Source organism: Tamandua tetradactyla, chromosome 3 (genome assembly GCF_023851605.1).
Source record: "Tamandua tetradactyla isolate mTamTet1 chromosome 3, mTamTet1.pri, whole genome shotgun sequence".
NCBI lineage: Eukaryota > Metazoa > Chordata > Mammalia > Pilosa > Myrmecophagidae > Tamandua > Tamandua tetradactyla.
In genome coordinates, this window is record NC_135329.1 from 45,471,686 (window position 1) to 45,486,618 (window position 14,933).

Genomic DNA, 14,933 nt, shown 5'->3' on the forward strand with positions numbered 1-14,933 from the left:
GATGCCTTAGTTTGGATGTTTTTATAGCCTTAGAACTGCAAACTTGGAACTTATTACATTCCCCTTTTTAAAAGCCATTCATTCTGGTATATCGTATTCTGGCAGTTTGCAAATTGGAACACATACTAAAGACAGTTTTGACTCGGATCATTCTCAAGTTAAGTTAAAGGGAAATAAAGATGGTATACAAAAATTTCCTGGGAATACTGGCTCTTAGTAAGTTAGTTCCTTGTTTTTATTAATAGTGTTGTAAACGGCACTGTGGTTCATGAGATCATTTCCAGTCTTTAGAATAAAACTTCTTTTTGAAAGCCCAAATCTGAGAGTACAAAGTGCATATACTAATTTTCAACATTTTGTCTCCAGTGTCTTGTTTTAATTTTTTCCCTAAGAATCATTATCAGCATAATCCTTTCCAATTTCACATTTCAAAGATTGCATCTATAAACCCTAGAGCCAAACTTGCTTCTGGGATTGACACATATTCTTCCACTGCCACGTCTTTTCTTATGATATGTGGTAGTTTGATTCAGTTGTCAACTTGGCCAGGTGAAGGCACCTGGTTCTGTTGCTGTGGACCTGAGCCAGTGGTACATGAACCTCATCTGTTGCTGATTTACATCTGCAGTCAGCTAGGAGGTGTGCCTGCTGCAGTGAATGATGTTTGACTTAATTGACTGGTGCTTAAATGAGAGAGCACAACGTAGCAAACAGCTCAAGCAGCTCAGCATACCTCATCTCAGCACTCGCAGCTCAGCCCAGGCCTTTGGAGATGCAGGAAGGAATCACCCCAGGGAAAGTTGTTGGAACCCAAAGGCCTGGAGAGAAGGCCAGCAGAGATTGTCCTGTGCCTTCCCATGTAAGAAAGAACCTCAGATGAAAGTTAGCTGCCTTTCCTCTGAAGAACTAATGAAATAAATCCCCTTTATTAAAAGCCAATCCATCTCTGGTGTGTTGCATTCCGGCAGCTAGCAAATTAGAACATGATATTCCCCTCATTTTGGATCCCTTCTCTTCCACATCTCTAAGTCCGACTCTTCCTTTAAAGATATGTGTTAAGCAGGACTAGGTGCTTTACACGATCCTTATCCATCACTGCAGCTCTAGGAGGTCTCATTTTGCTAGTTTCTCATTGCTAGTCTCATTTTGTATTTGAGAAAACTGTAGCTCAGATAAGTGAGGCAGCCTGCCCAGCATTATGTAACAGCAAACATGCAGGGGTTTGGAATGGGCTGGGAGGCCAAGGGCTGACATATTTTCTCTCCTCCAGTTCCTAAGAGGTACAAAGAACTGTAAAAATTGACCGACTCTGCTTAGTTTCTATTATAATTAACTTCAAATGTAGTTGTTTTTTAAATAGGAGATTTTAGACAGAGAAAAAAACTGGCTTTTGGTTTGGAGATTATTGAAAATTGTAGCTCTTGCTTTATTTTCAACAATTAATTAAGTGATTCACTTTAATGAATCTTTTATTTCAGCATGCCGTCAGCTACTTGCCCGAGAACGAGTCTGAATATAGAATCATGCTTGTATCATTTATTTCGTTGTTTATATAAAGTTCCTGAAAGGGAAATGGCCTAATAAAATCATAGGCTGATTATATTTTACTTTCATGACCTAATTTGAAAAAATGAAACTTTAGATGTAAAGTTTTGGGAGCCTCAACCATCCACTGATCACTAAGATGGATCTGTCAGCCAAAGCCGTGTCACTCTCCTTCCTTCTCCCTCCTCATAGGCTTTCCTCCTATTTTCGCAACTTCATTTGCAAATTATGGCAATTCTGGATACAAGATGAATATCTCCTAGTCAAGAGTATGATGTTTATGCTAATCATAGTGGTCGTCTATTGACAATGACAGTGGCCAGGTATCTACAAACATCATTCTGCATCCTTATTTTAGGTCTTCATGCAGGTGTTTTTATCATCACTTTTCATATGACGGATCTGAGAGTCTGAAGGGTTGAATGACTTCTCTAAGGCCACACTGCTAATTAACTGACAAATTTAGGATTCAATCTCAGGTCTGTCCCCCTCCAATATCTATATTCTTGTAAATACATCACTTCCCCTACAGGAATTTCCATACTCACCTAGGATTTGGTAGCTATTATTACGCACTCCAGGGCAGGAGACTAATTGTGGTTTGTTTCAGACACACATTTTCCTGTTGAAAGATCATACTATTCCCCCACAAGCATCAATCAGTACATTCTTGGTACTCTAAAATCAGTAAATAATAATGACAGTGCAGACAGGCAGGGCTGAGTGAGGTCTCTTAAACACCCCAGCTCTGTCATTGCTAGATAGTATACCCTCATTTGCTGATAAAAAATCTTGCTATGCTCAATCAGCCTTCAGAGTGAAATTCAGGACTCCTCTCCACAGAGACTAGAAAAAGGAGAGTGGCTGAAAGATCAATACCAGTCCTTGACGACATGACATGGGGAGAGCACGAAGTTTTTGCTTGGTGCATTCATATTTCCATATCAGAATCTTTCTCTTCTTCCCCATACCTCAGTCCACCTCCCATTCTTGATAATCCTTACTAAGCTATGAACTGAAATTAAATGTTCATTGCTAATGGTTGAAAGTGTGACCTCTTCCGAGCAATAATTCCATCAATATTTACTGACTTTCTAAGATGTACGAAGCCTGGGTGGATTCTGAGGAAAGAAGACATTACCAGCCACCAGTATCTGAGTGGCTAGTAGGGCAGGTACAAATGCTTTACCTACATTGTCTCATTCATTCTTCACAATAATTTGGGAGAGAGCTATTATTATCTGCACTGTATGGGTGAGGAAACTGATTTAGAGAAGACAATTCATTTGCCCTAGTGATGAAGTGCAAGTTTCCTTAATGGCAGACCAGGCCAATTATGATTCCAGTCTCACACCCAGTCGCTCACCTCTGACCATGTTTTAGCTATATTATTCTCACCATAGCTCTTTAAAATTCTTATACTCTCTGTCCTCTCAGTGCTTGCAAATATCTGGTTTCTTTTCTTTCAAAAAAATGCTTTCCCTAAGTCCAGCCAGCTTTTCTTTTAAGTCTCAAGAAGACCTGTCCTCTCCACTCTCCAGAATAGGACAGCCTCTCAAAGCTGTTGGTCTGTTCTCCTACATAATGCTCTCTTTGTACCTGAAATCATGTTTACTTTCTGCTTTGGTTTGTGAAATACTTCCAGAATGCAGTATACCAGAAATGGAACAGCTTTTCAAAAAGGGAATTTATTAAGTTATAAGTTTATACTTCTAAGGCCATAAAAATATGCAAACTAAGGCATCTAGAGAAAGATACCTTGACTCAAGAAAGACTGATGTATATCATATGGGAAGGCATGTTGCTGACATCTGCTGGTCCTTGTCCCTGGTTCCATTGTTTCCAGCTTCTGATAGCATTGGTTTCCTCTCTAAGCATCTGTGGGCCTTCACTTAGCTCCTCCAAGACACAACTCTGGGTTCTGGATTTCTCAGCATCTCATGGGAAGACACATGGCAACATCTGCTGGGCTCTACATCTCCAAACGTCTGTGTCTAGGTGTCTGCTCTCTGTCGGCACTCCAAACATCTCCAAATGTCTGTGTCACTGTCAACTCTGAAGCAACTGCGTTTTCTCCAAAACGTTTCCCCCTTTAAAGGGTTCTAGTAAACTACTCAAGATCCACCTTGAATGAATGGAGTCATATCTCCATCTAGTCAAAAGGTCGCACCAACAATTGGATGTGTCACATCACCCTGTAAGTAATCTAACCAAAAGTTCACATCCACAATTGAGTGGGTCAGTTTCCATGGAAACAATCGAATTAAAGGTTTTTACCCTACACTGTTGAATCAGGATTAAAGGACATGGCTTTTCTGGGGTACACAACACTTTCAAACCAGCAATATGCCTTTCCCATGAGAATGTAAGGTGACTGAGGGCAGGGACCACGTCAATTGTATCTGTCCTTGACTCCGTGACTCTTAGCACAGTGCCCACCTCCTGATGGGCATTCAACAATTATCAACTGAATGAACTGGTTTATGAAGCTACTCCTCAATTAAGAAAATAAAATATAAAAAAAAAAAATTCTTAATGTATGCCATGGCATGATCACTATTTGGCATTCTTTACTTGGGCTGCTGCTCTGGATTTGATGTGATGCTTCTCGCTGTTGTTGTTATAACTTTTTATTAAGCTCCACAGGGGCTCCCAATACATTTTCTAACGAATTTGAAAAACACAGCAAGAGTACAGTTTGAGTTAGTCCTAAAATAACATGTTTATCATTCTTTTAAAAATGAGCAGCTGAAATTTGGAAATGATTGGAATATGGAGCTGGTACAACTGAGTGATATATAATTATTGGAATGCTTCAGCTCCTTACAGGGATTGCAATCCTCTCAGTAATAGTGCTCATGAAATTTGGACAAATGCCCACTGATATTAACTACGCTCTAATGCATGTTCATAAAACCTGCGTTCTCTCTCTTAATGAGCCGGAGGCGGCATAGCATGGAGGTCAAGAGCACCATCATGGATTTTGAAGCCAAATCTGCCTGGGTGAAATCTCAGCATCACCAATTACTAGTTGGTGGCCTCGAGCAATTTATTTAACCTCTCAGCATCTCCATCTCTTCATTTCTAAACAGAGACAGTAAAATCTCCTACCTCACAGGGCTGGTAGGTGGAGGAAGCAGGTTAACATGTAAAGCAATTAGAAGGGTGCCCTGCCCAGAAGACAGTTGGTGTTAAGTGTCTGTTATCATAACCAATACTGTCTCAGGCAAACAGGAATATTTTTGAGGCAAAGTGAAAATTGAGTAGTGTGTGCCCGTCTTTCTTTTTTCTGCCCTATCTATTCTCAAATCAGTGTTGCACATACTGTTGTGTTGCTGGGTGGGTCTCCCTTTTGCTCTTGATTAAAGGGGAGGAGAATGGGAGGGGTGATTGTCAAAGAGACCTTATATTTATTAGATATCAGTTATAAATTAAGTGTTGACCATTTAACAGAACCATGAACCCTGGCTGCTGCCTATAAAGGATCAGAAGCTAAATGTAGGATAAGGCAGTCAAACCAGAAAGGTAAAAGGCAGAAGAAAAAGACAACCACCACAAGATATCACATGGGTGGTCAAGACGTATTCATTCATTTATTTAACATCCACTACTGCATGCTTACTCTGAACTTGGCCCTGTGCTGGACTGTGGAGAAAGATGGGTGACTCAAACAAGGACACTCACACACATACTGCCTAGTGCACATAAACAGAACAAAACATATAAAGAGGAAATAATAGAATGAGGAGTGCATGCCAGAGGGGTGCTCTGACATTTCCTGAGATGAGGCACCAGCTGAAACACAAAGATGGTGTGGGAATTAAGTTGGTGCAAAGAGGGAAAGGACATTGCTAGCACTGGAAAAAATAAGAGGGGAAAAGGTTGATCTCAAAACATAAAGCCAGCCTCTTTCTGAAAACAGGAATAATGAATGATGGATGGCCCATAAACAGCTATTGTCCTCTACAGTTTTTAAAAAAGAGTATGATGTGGTCATATTTGTGTTATAAATTGATTATTCAGTGGCTGTGAGAAAGGTGGAATGAAGGAAAACTCTAGAGTGTGAAGACCAGTGAGATAAGTGTTAAAGTGGCCCAGGAAGAAAAATCATGAGGGTGTATACAGCGAAAAGTAGAGAATAGTTTGAGAAATATGTAGGATATAAGATTAAGATTTATTCATTCATTCATTTTTTTCAATAAATATTTACTGAGTGTCAATAATTGTGCTAGTCTCTGGAATGTCATTACAAACAATAAAGACATGATACCTTGACAGGGTTAAAGTCTATACTTATAAGTATATTTTATACTTATAAGACACACTTTCAAATAAAACCCAGCATGAAAAATGATAAGGTGATGCCATAAGTATATGCAAATGACACTTAATCCAGTCTTGGGAGAAGGAAAGTCTTTGTATGTAGGTGACTTGCAAGCTGAATCTAGAAGGGTGTGTAGGAGTTATCTAGGCAGAAAGGAGACAGAGGAGGTGGTGGAGAGTCTTCAGACAGATGGAATATCAGATGCAATGATTTAGAGCTAAAAGAGAGTTTGATATTAAAAATGGAAGTTCAATGTGGCTAGAGCTTAGAGCATGACGGCGGAGCAGTGACATAAGTGAAAGAGTAGGTTGGGTCAGAGGTGACTTTCAATATTCTAGAGTGATTCTGAAGGTAGTGTCATTCCCTCAAAGAGAAATCATATAAGGAAAAGGAGCTAGGAGGTTCGTTTGAATAGTCTGAGTTAGTTGGAGCCAGCCAGCAGGCAGCTGGACGTGGAAATCTGAAGCCTGGATTAGTAGCTGTGGTAAGAAACAAATATTTGAATGTCACCACCTTATAGGTAGTTGTTATAACCCTAAGAGATCAAGCACAAAGAGTGTTGGAGAACAAGGCATGGTTTGGGAGGGAAATGCCATTGAACATCAAACTTTGAGGGAAGGGTGGAGGAATTGGAACCCACAAACAGTAATAGAAGGAATGATTGTAGGAGTTCAGGGACAGCCTGAAGAGTCCTGTGTGCCGAGTGTGGGCTGGGCAATGACACTTAGGAGTTAGAGGAGGGAGTGGGCACTGGGAGTTAGGGTAGGCATCAGGAAGATGGTAAGAATTAGATTGGAGGATCCAATCATTCCAGCCTAGGGGAAGGGGATGAGTGCAGGTGTGCTTAGCTAACTTGTGCAGTGAGCACCCACTCTTGGCTTCCCCCTGTCTCCACCCACCTATACTCAGGGACAGCTAAAGAAGCATGTTTATAGGCTGCAAATAGTAGAAGCTAGCTCAGTAAAGATAACAGATTGCTTTGGGTATATTCATGAAGCATGTTAATTATCTTTTTTGAAAATTCAATATGAGAACTAGAGAGCTAAAACAATTCAAATGTCAGACCACACACATCTCATTTTCCTCTCAACTGTTCCTTCTGCCTCTTATGGTAACATTCCCCCTCAAATCACCATTACTGTTTTCTCAAACTTCATGTAATGATCCTTGTACACAGTGCCCTCAAGGTTTTATGGTGGTGTTTACTAAAATTATTTTTATAGTATTTTTAATTGAAAATTGATGTTTATTATATATTGTATTTTGACTTGGCCATTAATGCTCACAATTAACCTCAAATGAGCACTATTTTTCAAAAATGTACAAGGAATTAGTCCCTAAATAGAAAAGCTAGAAGTTAATTCTAAAGTTGAATTCAAAACCACATGAGTCCCAGATTGCCATCTATTTACCTGAATCCCAGAAACTTAAATCTAGAGCTTAAAGGGAGCAGTAAAAATAATCTACTCAAACCCTGCTCTTTTTACAACAGAGAAAACTCAGGTCTGGTGTGGGAGAGGTCACAGTACTGTAACTAAGAAGTTAGGATTTAAGACATGACTATGGTTACTGAATCATATATTCATCATCATATAGATATTTCTTTTTACTTTCTGGTAGATTAGAGTATAAAGAGGGAAATACCTGAAATCTTTGAACTGTAATCCAGCTGCCTTGATCTTTGATAATGATTGTCTAGTCTTTATCTTGTGCCCTACTGATTGTAAAAACCTTTGTGATCGACTTTCACTTGCACCCATTTACCCAGTTTCTCGACTTCGGAGTCTTGTGATCACTAAAAACAGCCCCTAATGTTTATTAATGAAGAGTTTTCCAACCTAGGGGAAGGGGATGAGCGCAGGTGTGCTTGGCTAACTTGTGCAGTGAGCACCCACTCTTGGCTTCCCCCGTCTCTGCCCACCTACACTCAGGGACTGCTAAGTGAACATATTTATAGGCCTGATCTTTAGATCTTAGCCCAGAACTAACCTACCCCAAGTCCAAAATTATCTTGATAACTGAAGCTGGATCTAACCAAAATGGGCCCGCCTGACATGCGCAGTAGCTTAGACCTTAACCCATAAACCGCCTGTACCTCATTATAATACTAAAAATCATGCACATCATCATATTAAGGCTACCATTTTCTTACATACATTTTGTGGCTAAACATGTAAGCAATCTGTACACACAGTCATTAGATAACCTCTAATTACATCATCTGGGGCCACTGTGCTCAGTATCCTAAAACCTACCCATATTCTGATACTATAAAACTATCAGGATTACCACAGTTAAGAGAGACAGATTTGATCTCCTGCTTTGTGCTTAGCAATGAACTTTTCTCTCTTGGAAACCCTGGTATCTCAGGAATTGGTCATTTGAGCACATCGGGCAAAAGAATCCACCACCTTTGTTCAGTGACAGTACAAGAAACCACAGATCCCAGCAAGCAGCTGCCCTGAAGCAGCCTCTTCCCTCTGCCTGACTCTGGTCCAGCCACTCCTTCCTGTTCAGTCTCGTTTTTCTGTAAACTCTGCTTAATTTCTTTCTCTAATGGGCCAATAATAATTTAGCCTGTAGCTGCAAACGCTGTTGCCTATTATCTCTATGGTTTCCCCCAGGAGACTCTAACTACTGCAAGGATTCAGGCTGTGCCTTCTCAACTAATGTTTAACTTTCAGATTGCTTTGATGACAAGCAAAATGCAACCAACAGGATAATTTCATAGCATTATAATGCATCCTTCGCACCATTTTGCCCATTAACCAATCTGCTTTGTATCTCTACCATTCTGTCCCCCATATAATTCCTTTCGACAGTTTCAGTGACCTCTTCAATGGTGCTCACATGAAAGGTAGTCATTCGAGTTACTGGTTTGGGCAGAAAGAGAATTGTCCTTTCCTCACACACAGTAGGTGATGTGTACTCAGCTAGCGATGCTAATGATGATCAAACTCAGTCCAAGTGAAGCTTGTCACGGGGAAAGAGCAAGCATCTTTCAATATTAGAACTTCTAACTCTGGTCTTGGCATGCACTCCCTGTACACTTAGAGTTAAATTTATCTGTCTAGATGGCTGTGTCCTCATTTGATGGAAGTTCCTCCAGCCTATCACATTGGCTATGATAGGAAGGACATCTCACGGTAAGGGCGTGGGATGCAGGCAGGCAGGACTGACACTGACTGTCCTCCTCTCTAACTGTGGCTTCTATTCTGTGCCCTAGACTCTGGAAGACTCCCGAAAGCATCACTAATCTCTATCCTTCTGGGTGCCATACTCATCAGCGGTCTGGCAGCGCTGACCTGGGTGGTGATTTGTAGGTGGTAAGTCCCCCATTCCTCAATTGTTACCTTGAACAAGAGGCAGTTTTCTCTCCTTTGGGCAAGGTCATTAATGAAGCTTCTTTATTTTTCTGAAGCCAGTATAGATTATACATAGCAGGGACTCATTTATCTCCAGAGTTATTTTGTACAACTTATTATACTTTCTAGTTCTTTCATTATGCTTTAAATCATGAAAGCGGAACACTCATTAGTACATCTTAGGTTGTATCAGAGCTCTGCATATGGCAGTATTGAATGCTTTAGTAACATTACATGATTTTACTGAAATGTTCTCTTGTTAGGAGTAAAAAAATGTCAGGATCCTCAGAGGAAGAAAAAAAAGTCAAAGTTTTATTCTTCTGTCATATCCTCTTCCCTGAAGGAAAATGACCCGGAAACTGGAAGTTGAGTTTTTATGTTAAAAATGAGAGTTTCTGGCTTGAATAATATTCTTGTCTTGGAGGGGGCTACAGGAGGGATTTCTCTGGAAGGCGTGTGTTGGGCTGCTTTGCTTCAGCCCTAGTTGAGTCAACTCACTTTGGCTCTCTTGCTGCCACTTCTTCCCTCATAACTGTTAGAAATTAAAGTCTTTGGCCTTGGTTTAGTTTTTAATACGTGATAGCCTATTTTAAATATAAAGTGTTAAGAAATACAATAGAATAAGTATAAGAAGCCATTGCTTCATCATTCTGGTTCCCCTATGGTCCACATTCCAGCCCCACCAACACCTGAAATATATATATATGCCACGTTCATTTCTGCCTCTAGACTCCAGCTAAAGTAGCATTTCTATTTTCTCTTCCAAGCCAACTGCCATGTCTCCTGCAAAATAAACTTCCTGTGTTAACTATTAAACACCAACCCTAGTCTTTATTCTATGATTCTCCTAGCATGACACAATACCACCCATCTGTACATTTGATTACAAATTATATCCATTGTTCTGGGATGGTTTTCCAATGTGCTTCTCATTATCTTAATATAATAAACTCAACGTTTTAAGATATCTTCACAGTTTTGAGTGTGTTCTCAATCCATTGAGAGATGCTTGGTGCTTGACTTTAGATCTTCTTTACATATATTGCACATCTTAGAGGAACTGGTTTTTAAAATTCGGAACCTTATCAATCAAAACTCAGCTATAAACATTTTTGTGTTCCAACAGGTTTGCCAGTAATGGCTTTTTTGAAAATGAGAAACTGGAAAGGAAAGTTTATCTATAGTCAACTCTTTGTTATATTTCTCCACTTGCCATGATATAGTTAAAAAGCTAGAGGCCCATATTCCTTTATTATGCCAGGCCCTCTCTAACAACTATTGTTGCTTTTGGGGCCCAGATTTATTTTTTGACACTTGCGTTTACAGTCTATCTGGTATATAATGTTGAAGTGAACCATTTTTAGCTGATTCATAACTTCTAACAAAAAACATATATGCCATAATTTAGAAATTAACTGAGACTAGAGAGCTAATAATAGTCCCTGTGGTAGTTACATCCAGTTGTCAACTTGGCCAAGTGAAGGCACCTAGTTCTGTTGCTGTGGACATGAGCCAACAGTAGGTGAACCTCATCTGTTGCTGATTACATCTGCAGTCGGCTAGGAGGCGTGCATGCTGCAATGAATGATGTTTGATTTAATTGGCTGGTACTTAAATGAGAGAGCTCAACCTAGCACAGCCCAAGCAGCTCAGCATATCTCATCTCAGCACTCGCAGTTCAGCCCAGGCCTTTGGCAATGCAGAAAGAAATCACCCCAGGGAAAGTTGTTAGAACCCAGAGGCCCAGAGAGAAGGCCAGTAGAGATCGCCCTGTGCCTTCCCACATAAGAAAGAACCTCAGATGAAAGTTAGCTGCCTTTCCTCTGAAGAACTAACAAAATAAATCCCCTTTTATTAAAAGCCAATCCGTCTCTGGTGTGTTGAATTCCAGCAGCTAGCAACTAGAACAGTCCCTTTGAATGGAGAGCTAATAATAATAGCTAGAAGTTATGTGTCTAAATTCTATGCTCTATAAGTTTTAGTCACTATCTCATTTTATCTTCCCATAAATCACATGGGACGGGTATCAGCTTCAGTTTATCATACTTAAGTTAAGCAAGACTTTCCTACTTGCCCAAGGCTGATAAGTAGCAAAGTTGTTTTTTAAACCCAAGAGCTCTCTGATTCTGAAAGCCATGCTCTTGGCCCCTATGCCGTACTTCCTCTCTTTAAAGCTGTTCTTGAAATGCAAGCATGATTAGGTAATAGAGTCAGTGGCTCTGCTCTGTTTTGACTGCTCACTGGCTATTTATTCACACCTACCTTCTCTACAAGGGAATACTGTGTCTGGGAGACAAGAAGATGTACTAGACATATTTCTATAAAGATCCACTGTAAAAAACTCAAACTAATGTTTAAATAGTGTCTCTCTGCTTAGATGGGGGCAGTAGCAGGAAATATTCCCCATGTTTTTAGAATCACTTGGTCTTAAAAGCTTAGACATTACCAATAATTAAAACCCTTAGCTAGCCATGGAATAGATTAAGGAATAAAAATTGTCTTAGGTCGACAATCTCAAATTAGCTGAGTTCTGTAATCATATCTACCGAATGCTTATATTGTAACAAACTGATATTACTATAATTTAGAATTTGTATGCTGTTTTGCATTTGCAAACATCTCTGTAAACAAGTATTACCTTATCATTATGAAAAATGTTAGTGCCTCTAACCCACACTCACAAGAAAAATAGCTGTTTTCTTTACAACTGGTAGCCGTAAAATAAATGAATACCTTTCAAGGAAATTTGACGGAAGTATTCTGCCACATTTGACTTTAGACTCTGGAGCCCTAAGAATATACTACCAAATACCAATTTAGTTTGCAAAATATTATTTATCCAAATGACATGAAAAGGTAAATATTAACTTGTTAAGCACTTTTAAGAAGGGGAAGCAGTGAGCTAGTAAGAGGCAAGAAGTTCTTCAATAGGAGACCATAATTGTGGGGGTGCATGGAGCACCCCCCCATCCGAAGTCACTTCAGTGGCCAACTGTGAAAACTTGAAGACACAGCATCCTAAGGATAAACCGCTGCATCCTCAGATGTGAAAGCAAAGCTCACTTAACCCAGAAATACTTTCTTGTATAAAATACTTTCTTGGTGCACATTACAGACCAATTTCAAATCCAGACTTCACTCTCTTTGCCTCTCATTTTTCTTCAACCAAAGTTGGTATTATTTCCAACTTTGGGAGTTGTTGTGAGAAGGTAAGGATTGATGAGAGAGAGAGAGACACAGAGACAGAGAGAGAGAGAGAGAGAGAGAAAGAGAACGTAGTACAGATTCTAGCACATGTTATCTGTTCAATATTAATTTCCACTCCCAATGAAACAAATGTGTTTTAATCCCCCTTCTTTTTTCTACCTACCCTGCTATTTAGCCCTAAGGCTATTTATTTTGAGGCCATGATTACTAATGTAAACATTTGCTTCAGAAATACACCAACATTGGTTTTTTTTCACTGAGGAGCTACAAACTGCAATCCAGAGCTAAGTACGTTAAACCAAACAACTCCTTTGTCAACTCTCTTTACGTTGCTGTTAAAATACACCAGATTTTTGTGCATTGTTTATTTCATTGAGATTGTAACAGTTTTTACAACAAAACATTGATTCATTGATCAGTTTTTTGGTCCCTATGAATTCTGCCAATAACTTCTGCCATTGTAAGTTTTCCTTTGTGCCATTATTTCTTCAAGTTTAAATTTCTTAAAACAACAGTTCCAATCTAAATATTATTAAGATTTTATATACCTATTGATTATTGTCAGTGAAAAATTATAACAGGTACGGTTTTAGTTTTTGTCAGTTTGCTTGTGCCTGTAGTTAGTAACATGAAGAAAATGGGGAAGCAGAACTGCAGATATTCTTACTATCACAATTGTTATGTGACTGGCGGGTTTGTTTGGAAACAAAAGTATTGCCAAAAACATTATTTCTATACTGTTGTTGGTTTTTTAAAACTCTTCACTCTACCATCACCAGCCTTTTCTCAAATTCAGACATTAGTTATTTTATGTGCTATGTTCTTGATGTGCAATCAGAATAAAACAGAAACAAAAACAATGACAAGACTTAGGTTTAAGTGGTTCTACCTCTTAATGTCGTGTGACCTTGAATAAGTAAATACAACTCTCTGATATCTAGTGTCCTCTCTTTAAATTGAAACTAAATATTTATACTTGTTCCAGATTCACTGGACTGTTCTGAAGAGTAAATGCCCTCTTTAATCTTCTGTATGGTCTGTAAACTGAAAAGTACTAGAAGCCATTATTATTATGATTATTAAATCAATATTTGTGCTTTTTTAAAGATCTAAGGATTACTTTTTTAAAGGTTAAGTCTAATCAAACCACTCTGTTGCACATTGAGAGGTATTCTTTTGTACTTTTTTTGTTTTTGGTGCTTTTTTTTAATTTTGTGAGAGGTGTGCTTTTATTAAAGTTCTATTTTCCAAGAGCATTGGCCCCTCCCAATGTCCATTTTTAACCTATTGATAAATGCATCTCCCCGTTGCTGAGATCATAAGCAAAGGTTAGACAGATTATTTCATTTCATTATTCTTTCATTCAAAAACTGTTTACTGAATGCCTTCCGGGTTCCAGTGCTTTGCTAGATGTTAAGAATATGGAGGTTCCATGGTATAAGGGGCCATAGTATTAAGAGTAGAAAGGTCAGAAAAAAACAAGTGTTTGTGCTCAAGCAATTCCTCTGCAGTGTGCTAAGTGCTGTGAAGGAGAGGTACTAGATGCTGTGGGCATCTGGTGGCAAGGATGTCTTTCCTTGGGACATGATATCTAAACTCTTTAAGCAGAGATCATTATTCAGATGAACATTATTCAAATGAAAAAGCAAGCGAAATGATATATGAAGAATAGCTTTCTATTGTTCTCCTGGATCACCACTATTGTCATTCATCCTGTCATTAACTTTCTTCTAAAAAGTCAGTGAAGAAAAACCCAGATAGGGAGAAACAGATCTGAAATCTATACAGTATCATTGTCCATGCTTGGAGGCTGCCTGAGCCATGACAGGGTCATGTTTACTAATAACTTGTTTTTCATTACAACTGAGAGCCAGTATTGATTTGTATTGCGGTTACACATGCACATAGTATAGAGTCAGATTCTTTTCTTTTCTTTTTTTTGGCATGGGTAGACTCTGGGAATCAAACCCGGGTCCCCGGCATGGCAGGCAAGAATTTTGCCACTGAGCCACCATTGCACTGCCTGAGTCAGATTTCTAAAGATTGTTATAACAAATGGCAGTCCTCCACCTTCCTTTCTTCGACTACTTTTATGTGTTACAGTTGATTCTTTGGGAACAGTCATCTAAGACTCTAAATAACATGCTTCTGTTGCTACTTCTTCCCAAGCCACTTTCATGCATACCCTTCCCATCTCCCCAAACTCCCAGGATAGTTAAACCACAGTTTTGGTAAGATTAGTATTTAATGCTTACCTTATAATGATTATGCAAATGATATTTAAACTAAGCCATGTAGAAAATTATGATTATTGTTCTTTCCTGCCTATTCATTTACTATGCAGTTCTTAGCTGACTTATTTCTTGTTTGTTTCAGTTTTCTAAAAATGCATTATTAGTTCATCCCTAATGTCCTTCTCAGTGATCTAAAGCTCTCCTCAAGGTATTCAGACCTACTGAATATTCAACCAATTTCAGATTTCTGCAGAAGTA

The 14,933-nt window shown here is 39.0% G+C and overlaps 1 protein-coding gene across 1 annotated transcript in view; it reads left to right on the top strand.

Annotated features, from left to right (window-relative positions):
* The window catches only part of TPO (thyroid peroxidase), a 157,457-nt gene that overhangs the window by 104,672 nt on the left and 37,852 nt on the right, over nucleotides 1–14,933 (top strand). Inside the window, exon 14 of the mRNA XM_077151718.1 lies at nucleotides 9,096–9,195. Coding sequence (XP_077007833.1) covers nucleotides 9,096–9,195 — 100 coding nt within the window. The remainder of the gene's footprint in view (nucleotides 1–9,095; nucleotides 9,196–14,933) is intronic.